General features: G+C 54.3%; 1 protein-coding gene across 1 annotated transcript in view; it reads right to left on the minus strand.

Annotated features, from left to right (window-relative positions):
* The window catches only part of LOC122391228 (protein prickle-like), a 43265-nt gene extending 26478 nt beyond the window's left edge, over nucleotides 1-16787 (minus strand). The window contains exon 1 of the mRNA XM_043384942.1: nucleotides 16541-16787. Coding sequence (XP_043240877.1) covers nucleotides 16541-16719 — 179 coding nt within the window. The 5' untranslated portion in view covers nucleotides 16720-16787. The remainder of the gene's footprint in view (nucleotides 1-16540) is intronic.
* Nucleotides 16788-22108: the final 5321 nt, after the last annotated feature.

Here is a 22108-nt window from a genome sequence, read left to right on the forward strand (position 1 = left end):
GGCGCACACGCGGCGCGGCGCGGAGGAGAAAGTCCCCGCCCGGCACGGGGAGGAGGGAGGCGGACGGAACACAGGGTGTGACTTAACATCACACCGCGACAGCCCATGGTCCGACTTGACCAGAGGCACAACACCAGTACAACACCATACAGGCCGCCACACGACCCGAGCTGGCCGGGTCGACATACTCTGCAGTTTCAGCCTTACACGTTCCCGACCGGACCGCGATCGAGCCGTTCGGTAAGTGACTCGGCTGGGCGGGTATTGAACCGCACACCGCACGCCAGAGCCAGAGGTTTCGAATTACGCGACATCGCATCTCTGAGGTATCCTGTGACTTCGATTCCCGATCGCCGCCCCGATAGACGCAGGTGATGAACGCAGAGCTCCGAGGAGCGTCCGTGACGCATTCAATCGGGGGCCGGCGCGCCTGGGACACCGCCACGGCGGCCGACGCTCCGCACGCCAATTGGAATTCAGTGTGTGCGTTCGGTGTTCGGTACTAATATCACGCCGCCGCGGCGCCTGTCCACATATGGTATGTTTCATTTCGCATAGGACGCCCCGGAGTTCGGGCCATTTCCATACAGACGTTGGACGTGATTTATTTTAGAGAAACGGCGGCGCCGTGCCGAACGGTATGGCTACGTGTTTGGAAACGAACAATGCTTTTCAGTCTCCTGACATGAAAAAACGAGCGCAGCTCAGTTAACGATTAGTTTTGCCGTTTACAAATGAATTTGGAAGTTGGAGCTTTTCAGGTCACCAGCACACAGCATACCAGTAAAACGCCTTTTGGGCGAAGAACGAGCGAGCGAGATAGTGAGCCCTGCACGTGCGCAAGGGCGAGAGGGTACTTCCAACAGGCTTGTGCAAAGCACCCTTCTAACCGGTCGCTAGCGGTGTGCCAAATTTGAACGCAATCGGCCCAGCCGTTCCTGAGATCTGGAAGCGGCATTCTGCACGTGCGCACGTGCAAGCGGGGTCCAAACTGACTTTTGCACGGCACCCTACTAACTGGTCCCCAACCGTGTACCAAATTTGAGCGCAATCGGCCCAGCCGTTCTCGAGATCTGGGAGCGCCCCCTGCACGTGCGCACGTGCTGTAGCACCCCAACCTTAACACATGCAGATGAATTATCTGATGGAGACCTAACTGTGTACCGAGTTTCAATTCAATCGGCCCAACCGTTGTGCCGTTATTGAGGTTGCAATTTTGGGGTTCTTAAAAAATGTCCAACTTTACCACGCGCCACGTGCGGTGGTTGGCAAGAACGCATGGTGGCCATCACACCACAGAACTTTTACGTCCAAGTGACATTCAGTAAAGAAGACCGCTTGTGAATCGGATGTCCCGTTCCTAAGATATTAGCTTTTGAAAAGCGTCCCCACGGCCGGCCGGCCGGCCGCTCATACACTGTAAAAAAAGTTTAGCACCATAGAGGTACTTTTCATTTGACTAATTTTCAGTACCCTAGCGGTGCTAAGCTAAGCATTTTATTCGTACTTAACTGAGATCTAGTTTAGTATCGAGGTGCTAATATAAGTACACATATTTGTTTAGCACCCGTGTACTAATTGTAGTACCCTACACCTGCTAGACCAATTTTCAGTACCCTAGCGGTGCTAAACTTTAAAAGGTGCTAAGAATAGCATGCAGTTAGTACCTTCCGTACTCACATATGAACCGTTTTAGCGCTATTGTTACCCCACGACAAGTAGAATAATGCTAACGAAAGCAATGGGGCTGAAAGTAGAATATCTATACTAGTTAAAGCTGCTGCATGAAAAGTTCGCAAAAACTGCTTTCTTTAGCAGCATATACTTTCACTAGTTACTGCAAAAAGGACTCATCAATTACCAAAAAGGAAATTGTAAAAAGCCGAAAAGGCGTGCAAAAAACGGTTATATCCTAGATCAGTGATAACTAGTCTCAATAATTGTGTTTCGCATTCTGCAATATTCCCGTGTAAGTGCATCTTTCAAGCATCCAAAACATTCTAAAAAAGAAAAATAATAATAGAACATTTATTAACACTTCATATCATCTGCATGAAAAACAAGTGTAAATATACACACAAAACAAACGCACGGGAAAGAACGAAAGGTCGCTCATATACCTGCTCACTCGCAGTATGAGTGACCGACGATTAACGCGAGATCGACTGGGGGAGGCGGGGGGGGGGGGGGTCGCTGAACCGACGTTCCGTTCATGGCCATGAGTTCGACCCCATCCACGACCAGACGCCGTTTAGTGGCAGACGGTACCGGAGACCCCGTGTTGTTGTCGTAGTTGTCCTCCATTGATAAGTGACAGTCGACGGAAGAACTGACCAGGCCCCATGTCTGGAGCAAAAAAAAAAAACTGGATCAGTTCCAATTTTTTTTTAGCTATTTTCACAAACAACACAACTTTCCTTTCAGACAAGAAGCGCGATTTGCCAAAGTCGGAATATGAAGCACTTAAACAATATAAGATAATGTCGAAAGATATAATGTGTCAGACTCACCAATGTCGGTCAACGTCGGTGTCGGTGGCATGTGTCGGTGGCGTATGCTCATGTACCACCCGGCCCCGGAGCACTTCACTTCACTTCACTGCACTGCTGCACTGCTGCACTGCACTTCCCTCCACCTCACTGCATTCCGGAGCAGGGGCATGCACTCCCATGCCACGCACAACGGATTCCACCGATAATAGCTGATTTAAGCTATCATTCCAGAGCTATCACTCGGTGGCATGTGCCCGGAGCACTTCACTTCACTTCATTTCACTTCATCCCGGAGCACGTGCACACACTCCCACCACGCGACCAACGGACTGCACTAAAATGGCGCAACACCTGGCCGGAAACAGCTGGCACGCGCATGCGCATATCGCTCTGCGCCGTCAAAACGTGCTAGTGTAAGACTCCCAGGGATTTGTAAAGAATGGCTTAGCTACTTCCTTTGGCGCCAATTTCAAATTTAAGCATCTTTGGTTCCTCTGTAAGCATGTCCGGTTCTTTTGTGATACTAACGTAAGCACCATATTCAGCATTACCAACTTCTAAAACACTTAAAATGGTTCTAATTAGAAATCCAGCTTGAAAGAGCACTCACTGATGCACTGGGTACTAGCAGAAGTAGACGTTAAGCTCAGTAGAAGAATAGGTGATCTAAACTTATAATATTTCATGGGAATGCTAGCTATCATTAGCACAGTATTAGCACCATGCTTCTTTGTAAATACGTCGTAGGGTTCTTTTGACGCTAAAAGGTGCTACGAATAGCAGCCGTTAGTACCCCAAATGCTAAACTTTTTTTACAGTGTACTCGGGATTTTCCCTTAATTCAGTATGAACTCGCTCGCTCGCTGCGCTCGCTCGCTCGTAACAAGGGCGTTTGTTCATGCATTGTAGATTGAGCGAAGAAGTCTTTCTTTGGTACCTATCACAAATACAAACAAAAGTCGTAATAAAATATCAAAGCCGTATATCATAGATCAGATAAGGATGCCTATTAGGTAAAATTAAATGAACATGATTTTTGGTGGCTAAAATATTTGTCTTACGTGCGCTCAGCATCTCTGACATAGTAAGTGGACACTGACAATATATATGTATGCCATTTTTAGGTGCACAAACGTGAACATTGGCGCCTTGCATCGGCCTGCAGTTACAATCACATGAGGCTTCTGTCCAGCCATAAACAGGGCAGACCTCAAACGAGTCACAGCGTGTGGCAGCACATACCGTAAAATTCCCACTACAAGGCGGATAATGGTCTCCTCACAGTCTGACAACGTGCAAAACCTTTGTGAATGACAAATTCTTTGGTGGACCAGCACTATAAAAACAACCGAACGACAAATTGTTCGGCTCGGGAATCCAGAGAACGGTAAAATAAGTCTTGACAAAACGGTTTCCTGGTAAGTCACACTAAAAATACACAATTGTAAAACGTCCCAAACAATGCACCTTATCCGTGGCCCCAAATAAGCAATAGTTCGATCTCCGCTGTACGATTCCCACGGCCGACAGCGCATTCCCACATTAGACTGATATTGTGATCGGTCGGTGACGGACACATTCCAGCCGGGCCGATCAGATGAGCAATCCATCAGATGTCCCAGCCGAGGCAAAGCCGCCTCTCCGCCAGTTTTTATCCCGCCCATCCGATGTGGCCAATAAGCAGCCGCATGTCATCCCCAGGCAAATATATTGAGAAGAGTTGATTGACATCACGGCAGTCACGAAAAAATCAGCGCCTTTATGCGACATAGCTGCGTAAAACATAAGTGAAACAAGTCGATAAAATGGATCAAACATTTCACATGGCATCTCGCTTTACCAAGAAACGACTAATTTAAATCACCACACTGTTCGACCGACGCATAAGTTCCAACACTCAAATATCTAACTATAATAACTAAATTAGCCTATGACTAAACGTTCCAGTGGTGCTCTGGCCGTGTCAGTTTTCAGCAGAGACCCATTTTCGGGAGTAATCTGGCCGTGTTCCGCCACGGTGGACGACACCTACATTCCGGCGGTCGCGTTATGTGGCCCGCGTGTGTGTGCCTGGGTGTTCTGTTTGTACTGGGTGACGGAGACGACCACGGCCCGGCGACACGACTCACAAAAACGGCGGCAGGGTAACGGGGACCGACGGCGACTCTGATTTACCGCCGGCGGTCACACCGCTCACCGGCCCACGCGGCGCGCACACGGGCGGAGCGCACTGCCGGCCGCGACAGGGTGAGGCGCGCAACACCACCGGGGCAATGGGGTGGGAGGCAGCAGAGATGTCCTGAACACACTCCGTGATTCATATGCCCGGCGTGACTAGAAATGGCACTGAGTAGAGGTGCAGAAAAGAGACATCAACGTATGAGCCTTCAGCTTGAACGGCAGTCGTTCGGTCGTACAGGCCAGGTCATCGCAAGTTGGCACAGTCAGGAATAATCTGATGTCATAAAGCGGACACGTTTTATGAGCCAGCTCGCCATATACATACATACCTAGATGAGTGAAATGTCCTCGCGCCCGTGCACCATCAGCCGCGGACGAAACCGGAATACCAATGCCGGATCCAGAGCGCCCCGCGTGACCCCCTCCCCTCACACAGCCACCAGGAACCCGGTCGGAGCGCGTCCCTAATGCATTGGCACTATGTTCAATCAGCACGACACGCGCGACACTGGTTCGTACAGCGCTGGTGATAAGGCCCGCCCCGGCGAGCGGCGGCACCCGCCCGCCCGCCCGGCGGCCGGCCGAACACCGTCCGACACTCAGCCCCACACAGCCGACATGCAACGCCATATGGGACAGCGCAGGATAATGCCGAGTCCGGTACAGGCCCGGCACAGGCCGTTCGTGTGCGATCGCTGTTTTATTCCATGGTCGACGCGTCATGAACAGGCCGGGAGCTGTGCCGGTGGCCGGTCCGGCACTCTGACCGCGCTGCGGGATACCCGCCGGCGTCAGCAGGGCGCCAGCATAGAGTGAAAAGTCTGATCAGTTTTTGGCGTGAGCTGTATGCAGTTCGCAGTGAACTGACAAGTGTGTCGATCGGGTAAATTTACAGGCCCGGATGCCGGCTATGAACCAGACATGGGCTCAGAGAGCTGGTCAAGGATGAATGAGTGAGCAGTCCATTGAGGCTTTGGACGCCGCCCTGGCTGGATACTGCATAGTGAACTGGCAACCATCCAGAATTGGCAGTCACCAGGGCGATAACAGACCGATCCTAAATGACGTCACCACACTTCACAGATCCAGTAGCCACACCTCAGTTTTACGGAAAAACATACACAAGCACTCCAGTGATGTGGAACGGATTGGAGAGGTTATGGAATCAGCGATTACACCTAAGCCGACAAAAATGGTCGGGTAAAAATTACCCGCACGAGCCCAGAATGGCGTCAGAGACAACATCCGTTCCAGTCACGTCACCCTCTCCAATGACGTAGCAGCAGCGGTCCGCCTTCTGACGTCAGGGCACCATCAGTGACACAAGTGCTCCATCACTGACCCAGGAACGCCATCAGCGACACAGGTGCTCCACCAGTGACCCAGGTACGCCATCAGTGACCTATCCTCTCCAATGACGTAGTAGCAGCAGCGGTCCGCCTTCTGACGTCAGGGCACCATCAGTGACACAAGTGCTCCATCACTGACACAGGAACGCCATCAGCGACACAGGTGCTCCACCAGTGACCCAGGTACGCCATCAGTGACCTCACAGTGACGTCACCGGAACACATCATTAGCGTCACGGGATGGTGACGTGGGCGGCGGTGGGCCGGCTAATGGCTGCGCGCCGACAGGCTCGGGTCATTTGCAAGGGCCACTCGGGCCGGCCTAATCACATTTTCATCGGGCCGACTGGGCGCGCGGCGGTTGAATGATGGTGTTTTGGCGTGGAGGTACGCGACCCGCACCTGTTCGACGTCCCAGGTCACCTGTTCAGGTCAGTGACAGGTCACCTGTCCGGGTCAGCGTTATCTGTTCAGCGCGACACGGAGGCGGGGCGAGACAACGCGGTTAGCCAACGGCGAAGAACCTCATCAGCTGATAACTGACCTCGGCATCGTCAGTTGACGCGCTGAGAGACACTCGGTGTCAGCTGATTCGTGACCGGTATAACCTCGGACGACCAGCCGGCCAGCGGCAGGCGGCGGTGCTTCAATAGTGGCGCGCGTGAGCCCTTTGCGGCGCGTCAGAGGGACACCGCCGCCGGTTTCAGCACTCACGACGCCGAGAAATCGGCGGAGGGCTGCGGCGAACGGTGGCGACCTCGACAGCCGCTCTCGCCGCCTCTCGGCCCTCTCTCTGGCCACTCGCTGACCTCAGAGGGACCTCTCTCTCACGATCTCTGTGTAAAAATGTGCCTCTGCGGCGGCGGGCCGGCTGACGCCGCAGCTCATGACTGCAGGTGGCACCAGATACGGCCACCAGTCCACGGTAAAAATACCTCATCGGCGGCGGGGTAATTAATTGGACCCGTTGACATGTCTCATTAACGATCACGTGTAACCGATTTGTTAGCGGAAAGAATGCGGGATGAATTATAGAAACAATCCGCGACAGATTGGATTGTGACAGATGGATATTAATGCCTGATGTCGCATTACACAAGCTCCGTTTTATCATTGATCCTGAGCAGGTGGTTGGTGTGATAACCCTTGTGCCTACCCAGCACACCTGGGGAATTCGAAAGAGTTGGTTAGCGCCTTTATCCGTAATAACATCGATACTCAACTTTCCCGCTGAGCTCATCAGCTTCTCAAACGAATCGATCAGTTTGTATCTGCACTGCATGACCGATAAATATCCGTAACGAGGATCGAAGAGTGCACTCTGACACCCAACAACCTCACACAAGAGGCGGCGGCCCATAGACCTGAGCACTGCAGTCGTAACCCGATGGCACCGTGTGCACTGTGCAGACTGTGCATTGTGTGCAGTGAGTCAGTGCATTGGTGCATCAGCCCGCACCTCTCGTCCCCGGTCGGTCATCCACCGCCGCCGCTCCCGACCCGGTGTTGCCTTGGACGCCGCCACCATTCCCAGTCCGGTGCCTCCCCAGACGCCGCCGCCGTTCGGGGGCCGTTTACGACGCCTGCTGGCTACCGCTCGGACGCGAACAAAGGGAGCTGGCCGGCCGGCGGCGCTGTGTCGATACCCGCGGCACCTGGGCAGCCGTGAATCACCAGGTATCGGCTCCGCCCCCGGCGGCCCCTCCCGCTGGGCCGGACCCGGTAAGGCCTGCAACAGGTCGGCAAAGTGATGGACACCATCACCGACCGCCCTACTGGAGCGCCAGACAGGCACTCGGCAACAGCGGAGCTCTGTTCCAAAATGGCACACTCAGAAGGTAGTGAGTAGGACAGGTCACACAGAGCTGAGTGATGACCCACGATAGACTAACGGACGACGGTCAAGGTGGTGACTGTTAGCCACCTGCAGCTAAAATGAACTTGGCATGCATCTGCAGACTTCAGCCTCACTGCTGACATGATTCGTGAACAATGCCAGACACTCACTCGCAGCTGAAACGACCGTAGCAGCCGTCAGACTCGGCCGGAGGGTATTCCAGCGACTCCAGCGCAGGCGGCCGACGGCCGGGTCGCCGCCGCTCGATGGGCCATTCCGGGCACCTGAGCCGTACTATAATCCCGTCACGCGTCTCACATACCCGCCGGCAGTCGATAGCACATGCATATTCCAGCCGATTACAGGATGAGCACAGCCGACCGCACTAAATTCACTGGCCGTCAGCGCGGTATTTCAGCCGCTGAAAGCACTGCAAATACGAGGGGGTATCGAAAAGTTCTGATCATCACCATGAATTAGATGTGATAGAAATTTGATTTTTTTACATGATGTTCATTACTCCTTTACAAGTCACCACACACGACCGCAAACTTATTGCATCGTTTCTTGAGCTGCCTCAGGCGGTCATTGTAGGACCTTCGCACTGTCCCGTAAATCACTGCTCCACCTCATCAATGACGTCATTTCTGTCCTTAAATCACCGGCCATACTGTGGATTCTTCATCTCCCGTAATAATTAAGAGTCAGTTAACACCCGGTCAGGTGAATTTCTTAGATGCGGTAGGATTTAATGTCCACATCATGTTGTTTCTTCAATCGCAGCTCAGGAAGAATGGGCGGGGGCGCTGTCGGTGCGGATAAAGCATCTTTCTTGGGCTTTTTGGCGGCGATTCTGCTTGAGGCCATCTCGCAACTTCTTCCAAAGTGTGCAGTAGTGCTTGCTTATCATTATCCGACCATCATCAAGACAGTCGGTAATGACTATCCTACGCCAGATCCACAACACTGATAGCATTGACCTTCCATATCGGCTTCTGCATCTTCGCCTTTTAAGAAGGACAGATGTGCCGTGCTTTAACTTCTTGATCATCTTTTTGTCTCTGGATCATACACATAGACCCAGTATTTGTCACAAGTCATCAAATGATCGAAGATTTCTTCAATTTCCTAAAAAAAGACCTAGCTTTCATTTCGAAAGGCCAAGACACATTATTCTCTTGAACAAAGTAGACACACGAACTTCTAAGCGGGCTGACTCCTTTATCGGCTATAGTTCTTCGCTGATAATATTTTCAGGTACTGCCAGCATTGAGACCTTTCTGTTGCACAATCATCCGATTGTGCCACACGACGATCTGTAAGGATGAGGTCCTCCACTTCCTTCACAGTCACCACCTTGTCAGTCACTGGTAGTCACTCACTTCTAGACTCCCCTGCAAGGGCCATGCAACCAAGTTGAAAATTATTTCTTCATTTTCGGTAAGTGCATGAGATGGGCTTTCCTCGCCATAAACTAATTTCACGTTCTTGATGTATTTTCTCAGTGTGATACCGTTTCAAATGCATTAGTTGGATGACAGTTCGGTCCTCAATGGGCCCAATACTCATCGTTTTTACTTCTAAGTCTCTCCTACATAAGATAAAACCACTTCTCAGGATTCTCTTTGCGGGAGCATTGTTCTTAAGAACCAAATATAATACCAACCAAAAATCATCAAAATCGGTCTATATCTTCTATGTGATGATCAGAACTTTTCGATACCCCCTCGTATATAGCCCAGTGTCTTCAGTTCCATCATCCTCGCCATGGTTTACGGAGTAGTTCGCTCGTGTCTGCTTCACTGGGTGGTTGGCTGGGACTGCTGCCCCGTTCTCCGGCACACATCACATGCAGATGCTCCAAGCGATAGTGTCGGCGTTTATCCATCCGAACGCCGCGCCTGCTCGAATAATCCCACAAATATTCGGGCACATCCCACCACGAAAAACGGCCCTGGGACAGGCCGGTCGGGTCGGTGGCTGTACCGGCCGGTGGGCGTCTCAGCGGGCCACCTCGAACGTCAAACATGCGCCGTTTTTGTCTGGGTCGCCTCCTGCGCGTCGCCGCGGCCGGGGGTCGGCCGAGGTCGGGTGGGTCTGACCTGGGCGGGGGCGGCGCCGCAGGGGAGGGTGCCGGCCGCCCTCCCGGCCCTCTCTCCCTGCCCTCCGAGCGGCGCGGCCCTGTCAGCGCCGACAGCCGCTCCGCTCCATCGACTGAGCAAACATGAAATGCTAATTCGACGTCGGCGAGCGGCCGAGCTGACATTGTTTTTTGGCCGGCGCGCGCAGCTCCGAAACAAATGAGGCGCAGCGCGCGGGAGGCGGCCCTGCCGCGCCGGTGAGCGGGGCGGCCAGGGCGGCCGTGTGAGGACCAATGGGAGCGGAATGGTGTCTGTATGCAGACCAGGTCCGCCCAGCACCAGCCGAGCTCCTCCCGTGACTCAATGGTGACCCCGGCGGTATGTACCACCGCCCGCCGCCCTGGCTCAGTCTAGGTCCCTTAGTTTCCTCTCACCCTCAGTCCCCGTCCCATACAACCTCAGCCTCCTCCCCAGACGAGCCAACAGGTTCCACTCGGACAGACCCGTCACCAGTCCGTGACCACAGATCAAACGAGGCGGCACACGATGGCGGGGACCGAGTGCCGTCCAGTGGAGTAGCGTTACGTCACAGCGTCACGAGGGACGCGTCACGTCCGGTCAGAGGGGAGGAGCGATGTACGTGACGGTGATAACACGGCTGACTGCAGGACGACGACGGAACAGGGGGAAGGACTGCAGCAGCGAGTCGCAGGTGTCTGGGTCAGTGGCCAATGAGACATTGCTAAGAGAGCACAAGCAAGCATAAGGACACATGGTGTTTTGACTTTTACTGATTGGATTCGTTTCACCATGCGGTAGGTATGCAAAATGTCTGATCGGTACCGTTGGAACATCACGAACAGAATCTTGTTTGCATTTGTAATCTTACACTGGCCTTATTAGCGAGGCTGAAAGAAGTTCATTGACACTAGGATCCGTCTTGGACCCGAACCTGCTAATCTTATGTAAGAACAGTGTCTAGCTGTAGAATCGTAACATAGTAACCAGCTCAAACGGCTCAATCCAACAAAGTCAGCACAGCATCCGCCTGAACGCCTCAGAAATGCCAGTTCAACGCGCTTGCACGGCCGTGTCGCTGCGCTAGCCTAAAACATCACAACCAGTTTATCTGCATAGATATTCGCCGTACATGAAAACCGCCACCGATTCGGGCCAGCTGAGTCAGCGAGTTAGCACTCTGAGCAAACCAGACAGCGAGCTGTCGCAGCGCCGGCACGCGAGCGGGGACCGGCAGCCGCCGCAATCGCGCCAGGAAATCAAAATAAACGCCGCCGTCTGCGCCCCCACCGCCGCCACACAATGCTAAGATCGACTTCACGAAACGACCCAAAAGTGTCCGTTGATAGTATTGCCCATCGTAGCTAATGCGTAATTGTGACAAGTTGTCCGGAAAACCCGGCCAGGTCTGCACGTTCGGAGCGAACACCTCGCGGCGCCGAGCGCAGTGCTGACGCCACCCCCAGTCACCAGTTCCCGGGAACGTGTACCGCCACAGGCTCGGTCAGCCTGCAGACAGGACTGGGCCGGCGCGGCGACCCGCACCTCCGCCCGGCGATCGGACCCAGAGCGGCCGCTGGATGCAGCCTCCTCGGCTGATACGCAGTCCAGCTGCATGAGGGGACAGGACCGCTTCGAAACATATCACCTGTCTCTAAAGGCTAGCAAATTTGAAACGGCCTATTCAGAGAATATCTCCTGTCACCCAGAGTACATCTTTTCTTATTCAAAGAAACCTTACTCATCAAAAGAGCACCCTGCTTCACCTATCATCTTGCTGAGAGGACCTCCTTTACCAAGAGGTCATCTCACTTCACCCAAGGTACATCTCACTTCGCCCGCTGTCCGTCTCCGCTGCCCCCGAGGCCGTGAGAGTCCGCTGGCGACTAATCGGCGCCGCGTGTCGCGACTCGGCCGTCCTCACATTCCAGTTGGCTAACGATCCTGTTGACGGCCGGTGCCCGGTTGTTTTCGTTTGTGTTGCCCGTTGGGACGGCCCGCGACATGTCGCTGAGGGCCGGTATCGGCCGCGGATCGGTCGACGGGGCCGCTCGGGGTATAGGGGGATGTGGACTCGGGGATTGGACGCTTGAATGCTCGAGATCGGAGCTGCTGGCGGATCTCACCGGCCCACTCACATGCGGGGCTGATTGTCTATAGTCCAGCAGCTGCCAACAGCTCCCTGACTGTCTTCCAACGTCCACAGCCTACCTCTACCGCCTCCTAAGTCCTAGCGTCCACCGTCCACCGTCCACCGTCCACCGTCCACCGCCCACCGTCCACCGCCCACCGTCCACCGTCCACCGTCCACCGTCCACTGTCCACCGCCCACCGTCCACCGTCCACCGACCACCGTCCACCGTCCACCGTCCAACCACCGTCCACCGCCCACCGCCCGCCATTCACCGTCCAGCGATGCAGCCAGTCAGGCGACCGGCCAACACGCGCGATGACAATGACAAATACAACGGGCCGGACAACAAAGGCGCTGACAAAGCCGACAATGGCGCACGTTTACGGCTCAATTTCAAGGGCATTTGTATTCATTTGGCGCCGGCTGACACGGGTAATGCCTTCCCGGACAGGTATGTAAACAGACGTGGACACCGAATTTGCCGCTCACTGGGCGGCCATCAACACAATGAAAATGGCACACATCGAGCGCTTAGTTACACCACGACTAATGCACAGGATTATCCCGAAGTTCTCCCGGCACACGAGGCTCTACCACCCCTGCCTCTGCGCAGCCCTGGTACGCCGAGGGGCCGACTCAGTACAAACAGGACGGTCATGCCCGGACTGCGCCCGGCCGCGCCTCGAGGCACGGCCTCCCAGCCGTGTGTTGACCCGGTGCAAAATCCGACGGCCGCCCTCGCCACGCCGTGTTGACCGCCGCAGGGCCTCCGAGACGGCACGACGCACGGTGACCTGCGCGTGTGCGGCGCACGCAAACGCGTATGTGTGCGTGTGGACACAGCTTGTGTATCCGGTGTACACCTAAACGGTTTACCGAAACGCAAAATGTTAATGAGACATTAATCTCACGGGAAAAGGAGGGTTTGCGAAGTCAATGACCGTAGCGGTCCCCTTGTTAAAAGTTCTTACAACATTTACCAACAAACGGCAGTATCTCTACTGCTAAATGACGCGCTGCCAAACATTGAAACCCATTCAAAATTGTGTGGATTAGAGACCTCTGTCTACTGCAGAGCGCTATTTCTGGCTCCCGTCCCCACCAATCTCTCCCTGTTTCCGGTGCTCTCTCCACAGACGTTGTCTGCTTCCGGCAGCGCGCTCCACAGCCGCCGTCTTTCGGCATGTGTTTGTATGTGTGTGTGCGTGACGGATCGGCCGCCGCGGCCGGTCGGCGCCGGACAATGCACGCTCTGTCGGCCGGCGGCGGTGGCGGCGCACAGGCGCGCCACGTCTGTCGACGGCGGCGCGGCGCACGCTCCGCCGCCGTCTCTGAACGGCGCCTAACGACGCGGTCACACCCAACAAAGACAGGTGGGTACGCACGTCACACAGGGACCAGCCGGGAGCGGACGGACCTCTGCAGGGCCGACGGAGGCTGACGACCGCGCGGGGACGCGCTGAGGAGCTACACACCGGAACCGCACGGCGTCACATGTGTGAGAGGCGGGAGCAGCTCACAGGGACGTTACGAACGTTAGCTTCCGCGGACAGCGCGGGGACACGTCTGAGAGACGGAACGGAACTGATCATATTGGACCACGAGACGTGAAGATGCGACCCGCAAGAAAGGTGTGACAGATATCGTCATATTTTACGTGTAGGATAATGCCTTTAATAGTAATCATAAACACAAAACATCAAACGTGAGTAATGCAATGCTGCTTTTGTGATTAGACTTCTACATCTGGCTTATATTGAGCGGTATTTCAGCCAATATCTCTGATTCTAGCCTATGACGTCAGTATGCTTTTAGCTGTCGATTTTCTCTCGTTTGGCCGCCTATCTGCTGTCGCGTGTCTGATCAGGGCTCCTCTATATGCGGAGTGGCGGCGCTGGCCCAGCCCCGGGGCGCCTCCTCGCGGGCCAATACCGGCGGCGATCGATATCGGTCCTCTCCCCATACGGAGGACGGCCGTCAGTCAGCGTTTCTGAGCAGCCTTCACAAGGCAAAATGGCACTGATGTGTTCGACGGAACTTCTCGGAATTTAATGGGCTTCGCGGTAAAATATCAATGTAGGAGCTAAGTGATTTGAACGTCAGCCAGGCGACATTATGTTCCTTGTGGCATTGATACAGTACATTCAGAAATAAATACACGAAATGATAATTGGGTTACATTCCCGCTAACTACGCACCTGCTCCAGCCGTGTGCCGGGAGGCAGCTGAGGTAGGCCACCCCAGATTTTCCCGTACACGAAAAGACCTGATTTCGACACAGTCCAAACAGGAACACAGCGGTTATCACTAATTCACGCTGCACAACACCGTGCGTCCCTGCTTTCATCAGCATTAACACGACTTTAAGGTATTTCGAAACGTATCATTGTCTCATCATATCTCAGCAGAAACGTAACTTGCGGAAGACTTTATGTCAACAAGAGTCTTAGTAATACTCTGGTGAGCGCAGACTGGTGATGGCTAATCCGCCCTGGCCAGTGATTTCCTGCCGTTAATAATCGTCACCTCGCTGCTTAGCATTCGCATTCCTATGACCTTCCTTTAACCAGACACAAATAAATTAGCTCTCCGATGTTAAGCGGCAAATGATGGCGCTGAGTTGCATTTCGTGACCGAGCTGCTCAGCGCCGGCTGTGCGGCCATACGTCCTCCTGACGTCACCGCCGCCCAGCCGCCCGTCCCTCCCTGACCCCCGCGGCGGACCGGCCGCCCCAGAATCCCACCACGTGACGTCATTGCAGCGCCGGGCTGATCCCTCAGCGGACGACCTTCCGACGGGACAGAGGAGGACCGCGGCCGATCGCCCACAAAGCGGCACAATCAGCTCGCTCTGTACGGCGCGCCTGCTATGCCAATAACTCAGCGGACCGATTCAGTGTCTGACGGCGCTGCGAATCGCCGTCTGCCGCTGACGGCTGCGGCCGTGGGACGGTCACGGTTCACAGACGGCGCGCGTGCATGCTGCAGCTCAGCCGTGGCGCGCACCGCAGCCGCCGGCGCTCGGCTAAACGGGCTACAAATGCGCACACAACGGCCGCCAATACCCCCTGCCGGGCGCGGCGGGCGGCGCCGGCCGATTTTATAGACGCCGATAGCCAGACGATACCGGTGTGCAAGTCACTCGGCCGGCCGGCCAGCAAACAGCGGCGGCCCGGCTCTGCAGCGGTTTTATGCCACTTTGACAGGGTCTTTATCGGTGATCGGGCCAATCACAGCCCACCGGGGGTCCCGAGCGGACTGAGTGCCTCCGACAGCGCCCCGCGCGGCCGACAGCGAGCCGTACCGGCCGGGCCGGCGCCGCTCCCCAGCCGGCGTCACACGAGCGTGCAGCGCCGCGCCAATTATCTCCGTCATCGCAGAGATGATAGCGGCCAGCGGGGCCGGCCGATTGAAACATTCGTCATCGCCCGGCACGCCGCCGTTCGGCCCGTCCGGAGCCTATACAGCGGCGGAGGCGCGGCCGGCCGGCTGGCTGGTGTTACCGTCCACTGCCCGACTGCAGTCTCCGATAGTGTTATGTTCGCCGAGTGCAGTCTCCGGCGGCCGGCCGGTCGGCGCGGCGCGGGGCCTCGCCGGGCGGGGTTCGCGTGCTCAGACCACCGCTCGGCTCTCACCGTCCGTCGGCAGGCTCCACCCATCTCCAGATAGGCGATCGGCGTGCGCGAGCCCAAGACACCAAGGGCAATTCGGCACGTGGCCTGACGGACAAAAAACGCCCGCTTGTTGGCGGTTCGTGCCGATCGGACGCGGCGGCAAGCCTCGTCACCGACCACCCCCGCGGAACGTCACGAGCCGCGCACGGCCGCACTGGCCGCCGGGAGGTCACGATGACGGGGCAGCCGAGCTGCTCGCCGTCCGGCCGTGTTTACGCCGTCCCCGAGCCAGCAAACACACGGCCGCCGACTCTCTTTTCTCCGCGCTCTGCCGGCGGCGGCGCAGCGCGGCCGCCATTACCGCCGCGCCGCCAGATGAGAGTGGCGTGATTTCCAGACTATAATTTCCTGGGACGGCGGAGCGGCCGGCCGGCGGCGGCGGACGGTGCTGCACCGGGCCCTCGCTGGCCGGCCGGCCGCCCAGCCACGCCAATAAAACCATATTCTGTCCGGCATGCGGCCGGAGTCCGGACGGCGCGGCGCGCTGCGCCCGGAGCCGGCAGCGCCGGGTCAGCGGGTCAGCTCGCCGATCAGCCGGGTCAGCTCGCCGATCAGCGGTGCCGACTCACACCGGACCACGGAGCGAGCAGGCCGCCGATTAGCCGATTTCCATACAATGCGGGCCGCGCCGGCCGCGTCTGCATGCCAACTGCGTAACAACATTATTACTGAGTCGATCAATCAGCAACACAAAGCCGGCCGAAGGCTGTCCACATACCGCTTACACCGACAAACGACATCGCGGCGGAACGCAGCTGTCGCGCTGGTACTTACTCTTGTACTGTCATCGACGCCTCGCTGCGCGCGTCCAATCCGCGCAGCGTCTGGATCTTGGTGCGCTTCCCATAGAGCTGTTTGTAGTATTTGTACTGGTCGCCATACACAAAGCACACTTTCCACCACTGGCGGCACATGAGCCGGTTGCCGTCTTTCGGCGACGGTTTGGCCGCCATCGCGAGGCCTGGGAACACTCCGGCTGCAGCCTGGAAAAAGTCGGCGTCGTTCCATCAAACTGCCGGGTGACGGGAGTGGCGGCGGCCTGCTGAGGTGACAGACCCGGGCGGGTGTCTCCGGCGGCCGCCACCACACCTATCACTCCATCGGAGCTGGCCGGCACCGCGGCCGGCACACAGAGATGTCCTACCGTTGCTGAATTATTTGTGAGCTCGCCGGCGCGCAGATCGGTGTAAATCTGGCTGTGCCAGACGACACATACAGGCCGAAAAAAACAACATTCCACCGGCGTGACATCACAGCAGCTCTGAGCGGGCTCCCGCGCCCTGCCGTGGCAGCACGGACTCAGTCCGCGCGTCAGGGGCGTTCCTTTGGTAATGGAGCAGGCAGACGGCGCTCACACACACGGTAAATATGTTGTTCCGCTCAGCAGAACAAACCGGCAACAGACGGGATTATTTGTACCGAGAAGAGGGTAGCTGAAAGCCGGCCGCTCAGTGATAGATGGTGGCGTAAATTTCTGTCCAACAAACAGCTCCATCATGAAGCAGGTGCCGGCTGACGCACGCACGGCGTACGGCATACGGAACTGAAGGACGACGCGCGGCGCTTTTCATGAACTGGGAAACGGTTTGTTCGGGTCAAAACAAATCGCCAGTCATGGCACGGCTGCGGCAGAAAACGGCGGCAGAAGCTGGGCTTCTGAATGGACCGTAATTAATACATTTATCAAAGCGACCACCGTGTCCATTGGTGGCATCGCGTGGATGGTCTTGTAATTTGGTGGCTTTGGATAAAACGGAAGGAGATTTTAGCGAAAATGTTGCCCTTAAACGTAGGTACTTTTAACTCCATTCAACTGTCTGCCAAAATATAGAGCCATGAACCTCTGTATAGCTCGTTATAGAGGTCTATGATAGACTGAAAACATCACACCGGTGGTAAATTTCAATCAAAAGCCAAAGAAGCATATCCACGGAATTTATAAAAAAAAAAAAAACATTTTTTAAGGAAGAAGAGCTAGGTAATGACTACTAACCTCGGTCTCTCCACAGCTCCACCAATCACTCCCACTGGGTTCCGCGCACCTGCGGGTGCCACAGCACGTCTCTCGCACCAGGGGCGGCGGATTCCGGGGGGCAGGGTGGGCAGCTGCCCACCCTGAAAAATCTCAGGGTGGGCAAAACTATCTTTTTGCCCACCCTGTTCTGGGTGGAGGCCCTTTGTTCAGAATAGAGGGCCTGCGGCCCTCTATTCCGCTTTTTTTAGGACCAGCCATGCTTGAAAGAGGCTAAAGGCTTCCGTGCAAAAATGTCACTTTCATGCAAAAGAAGGTTCCCTGAGGGTCTACAATGTTAAGACGAGGCTCTGTCGTGCCAGGAGGCCCTCCTAGTCCCTGCAAAGAGAGGCCATTCCAGAAACGGAGGATGAACTATGTGTACGCAGGAGGTCCCCGTGCACATGGGAGGCCCTCCATGTACAGAGGAGGCGCGTAGTATACAGAGGAGGCCCCCTGAACGGATGAGGAACTAAACGTACGCAGGAGGCCCCCGTGCACATGTTAAGCCCTCTATCTAAAGCGGAAGCGTGTCGGATACAGAAGAGGCCCCCGTTCACATGGGAGGCCCTCCATGCACAGAGAAGGCTTCAAGGCGCGTAGTATATAGAGGAGGCCCTTCCGAGTACAGAGGAGGCCCCTGAACGGAGGAGAAACGAAACGTACGCAGGAGGCCCCCGTGCACATGGAATAATGGGTTATTAACCTGATCACCTCACTCGACGTTTTGTAGTTTCCACTAATTATTTCAGTCCTCCGTCCTCGGAGATCAGGCAACTGTTGTATTACTGCTTGTATTAAGCAAAATATAACTACAATTTTGAATTTTGTTTTCGTTGAGTTGGCAGGCGGGAAATATATGCTTGTAGATGTAGAGTAGATTATGCTAGTTGGGTGCATGGGCGTCGCCACCGGGGGAGCCAGCAGGGGCCGGGCATCCCCACTTTGCTTGAGTGTGTGTGTGTGTGTGTGGGGGGGGGGGGGGCTGGCCCTCCCAACTTTTTCGGGTTCTGATAATCAGAGCGACACCAATGAACTGACTATCCGAACAGAAGCCAAGTGCTTGCCTTTTTCATGACGATTTTTTAAAGAAACGCATGGGGAAGGGACAATCTCACTTATACAGGGTGAGCCATAAAGATTTACCCATCGATAAATTCACTTTATTTCCAAACGGGTTGGCGTAGGTATGCCATCTTTTGCATATATGTCGCAAATTTGTCTCCAATCCTGACAGTGTAGCTCATTTTGTATATGCTCGTCCACTGTCTCTGCTACGCTCCTGAAATGCGAGGTCGTCTTAACGCACATCCGCCGCCCCTGAAATTCAGGAATCCCCACTGAGTGTTGGCTGCTGAACACTCCTTGGTCTAAAGAATGCTGGGCAAAATTTATCTCCGACTTAAGCCCCACGGGCTTCGCAAACTGAAATATCCTGAAAACCCGACTCTACCGAGTCCCTGAAACACCGCAAATGACATACGGCGCAGCATTGTTATAGCATGGGTGATCGAGGAAAATAAGTGAAAAGACGGTGCGGCGGCCGCGTGCCATAGTGCTCTTGCGTCTCGGGCGCGTAACATAAGAAGAATGCAAGCATACAGAAAACAGACTACATTTATTAGTTAGGAGATGACGTTGTTATATGTATGTAAAAGATGACATAGCTATGTCAGCGCGCCTTGAAACAAAGTTAAATTTTCGATGGGTAAATCTTCATGGCTCACCCTGTACTTCAGTCTGCTAATGTTGTCTCCCCCCCCCTCCCAGGGCCTCGTCTAACATGTTAACGGGGGGGGGGGGCAAAATCCTCGCAGTTACCGGCCTGCCCCCTCCCCCAGTCGGAGCAAAAATGCTACCACTGGAGGGCCGGCAAAAGCGAAAAGGCAAACGAACTTTTACTGCGAGTTGTCAGTGCACATAACAGCAAATACGTAAACGAAACATGGATGCGATGTGAGCGCATTGATATAGGTGCCCGATTACCTGTGGCTGTTTTCACTTGTTTATTTTGTTAACCCGAAACCATTTTTTTTCGCTCAGCAATGCGTTACATTTCGTCTTTTCGGCGACCGACCTCCGTGTCCCGGATATTCTCCTTTACGTATCAATCTATTGTTTCCGTCCCCGGGGCGTCAAGCTGTTGTTTCTACCAATCGTCGTCCTCACTACGCGACGTCCAGCTTATGGCTGGACGGCTATCCGTGTGCGGCGAGAATAGTTCCTAATCGTAATGAAGCAGGCTCCCATTCTGGGTGATCGTAAGCGCATCTTGGTGGTCTGTCTCTAGGGACGGGAACGTATAGTAACATTAACTGACATCTGGGTTATCTAAAGAAGTCGACGTGGGGTTTCGGAAGGCATGTCAGCCACTTAGGGTCCCAACCGGCCTAAATTGCACTACTACACTGGTCCCTGATTGTCTCAGACTAAAGCCTCTGACAGCCAAGTTTGTGTCCACGGTAATTACGGAGAATTCACCTGAGAAGCCATCAGTCTCCAAGTTACCACACAGGCATTGTCCTGGTCTGAGGGGGCCCTACGTGGGAAAAATACGGTCTCCACTCATACTTGACCCTCAAAGCCTGGTATGGATCATCAGAGACCGGTATGGGACACCAGAGGCTGACGTGCGTCCAGAAGCTGGCATTGGCCCTCAGAGCTCGGCACCGGACGCTCAGAAGTCGGCGGGGGCCATCAGAAACCGATGTGGTTCGCAAAAAATATGCGTGCGGGCCCTCGGCATCAGGGCAGGAGCCGCCCGCCAGCCGGCGAAGGCCCGCAGAGGTAGTCTGGGACACTCAATAATCTAGGTACTTGGGACCTCAGATACCAGTGTAGGGTCGTCGGAGAATGGCGCAGGGTCTTATATGGTCCTTACTCCTTACAAACCGGCATAGGCTCTCAGAGGTCGGCGTGGTGCCCAAAAAGGCCAGTGAGGCTCTTCTCCGTCAGGAAACTACGTGGGGCTCCCAAAGGCTGGCATGAGCCCTCAGCTATCAGTTGGCCAACAGACTACAGAGGCTGATTTGGAGCCGACAGAGATCATAGTGGGCTCCTCCGATTTTCAACTCCGATTCTCCGATTGATCGATTGATCCGATTGATTTTGAACTCCGAATTTAAACTCCGATTAAAGCCTGAAACAGACTCTTTCCGCAGTCAGGAAATCGCATGCGAGAGCCTATTCAAATACATGGAAGCACGCTCGCATCAATCGCACGCACCTCCCGGATGCGATTGATGCGGGAAGAATTATAACGCATTTGAATAGGCTCTCGCATGCGATTTTCTGAACGCGGAAAGAGTCTGTTTCAGCCTTAACGGGAGGCTAAAATGGCAAAAAAGACCGACTTAAAAGAAAAGGTGTTGTGGGTTAAAAAAAACTACGGTTTCTTTCTTTGTATTATTATTACTGTCTGGTGTGGCAATGTGAGGAAGTTACAAACTAATGTAAAAACATGGATCGGATGGCCTATGTTCTTTCTTTTTTTTTAGATAAAAAAGTTAATGGTGGCATGACTGTGATGAAAAATAAGTGGCCTAAATCCGGTGAGAAAACAGGACTTGGAGGTACCGTAAAGTGGGGCTATTTGAGACAGTGGGGCTATTTGAGACAGTACTGCAGTGGTTTAGTAAAATTGTTGTACCATGAAAACCGTTTGATATATTTGTATCATTTTTTTCTCAGGCTGATGTGGAATTGAACGATGAATGCCATGGATAAGGTGTTTTGAAAATTTTGAAAAGTTTTGAAAGAAATTTGGCATTAAATGAGAAATACAGTCTAAAAACACAATTTAACCCTCGCCCGTATTGGTGTTTTTCCAGCCGCGAACTATAAGGGGGGGGGGGTCCTTGCCGTTTCGCCCCTGATTGAGCTAGAGCTTCGCGGAAAAAAACGAGCTTGTTGCGCGTGACGAGAGGAAGCCGATGATACCCAATTTTAAGGTCCTAGGTCATCGGTTGACCTTCCAGGTCAGGTCAATGACCCAAAAGTCGGGAAAATCGGGACCTGTTAGAAAGTCGTAATGCGTGGCTGCTATGGGGTTTTTCGGGGTGCTGATCACGAATATCGTGTTAGTTTTGATCACAGATGATGTCTTCATGCATTTAGGCCAGGTCGGGTCAGGTCAGGTCAGGTCAACCAGTAAGGGTATTCGTAGTATGTGGCAACCGCCTCAGACAGCTTCGTAACATGTTACGAAGGTGCCAAAACTACTTCGTAAATGTTCATATGGTTGCTAAATTCGAATTCAGCTCCAAAAACTGGCCTAGAAACATGTAAAACTCGAAAAAGTGAACCGAGGTCATCAAAGGTCAGTGACCTGA

The sequence above is a fragment of the Amphibalanus amphitrite genome, unplaced genomic scaffold (genome assembly GCF_019059575.1).
Source record: "Amphibalanus amphitrite isolate SeventyFive unplaced genomic scaffold, NRLGWU_Aamphi_draft 000021F_arrow, whole genome shotgun sequence".
Lineage (NCBI taxonomy): Eukaryota > Metazoa > Arthropoda > Thecostraca > Balanomorpha > Balanidae > Amphibalanus > Amphibalanus amphitrite.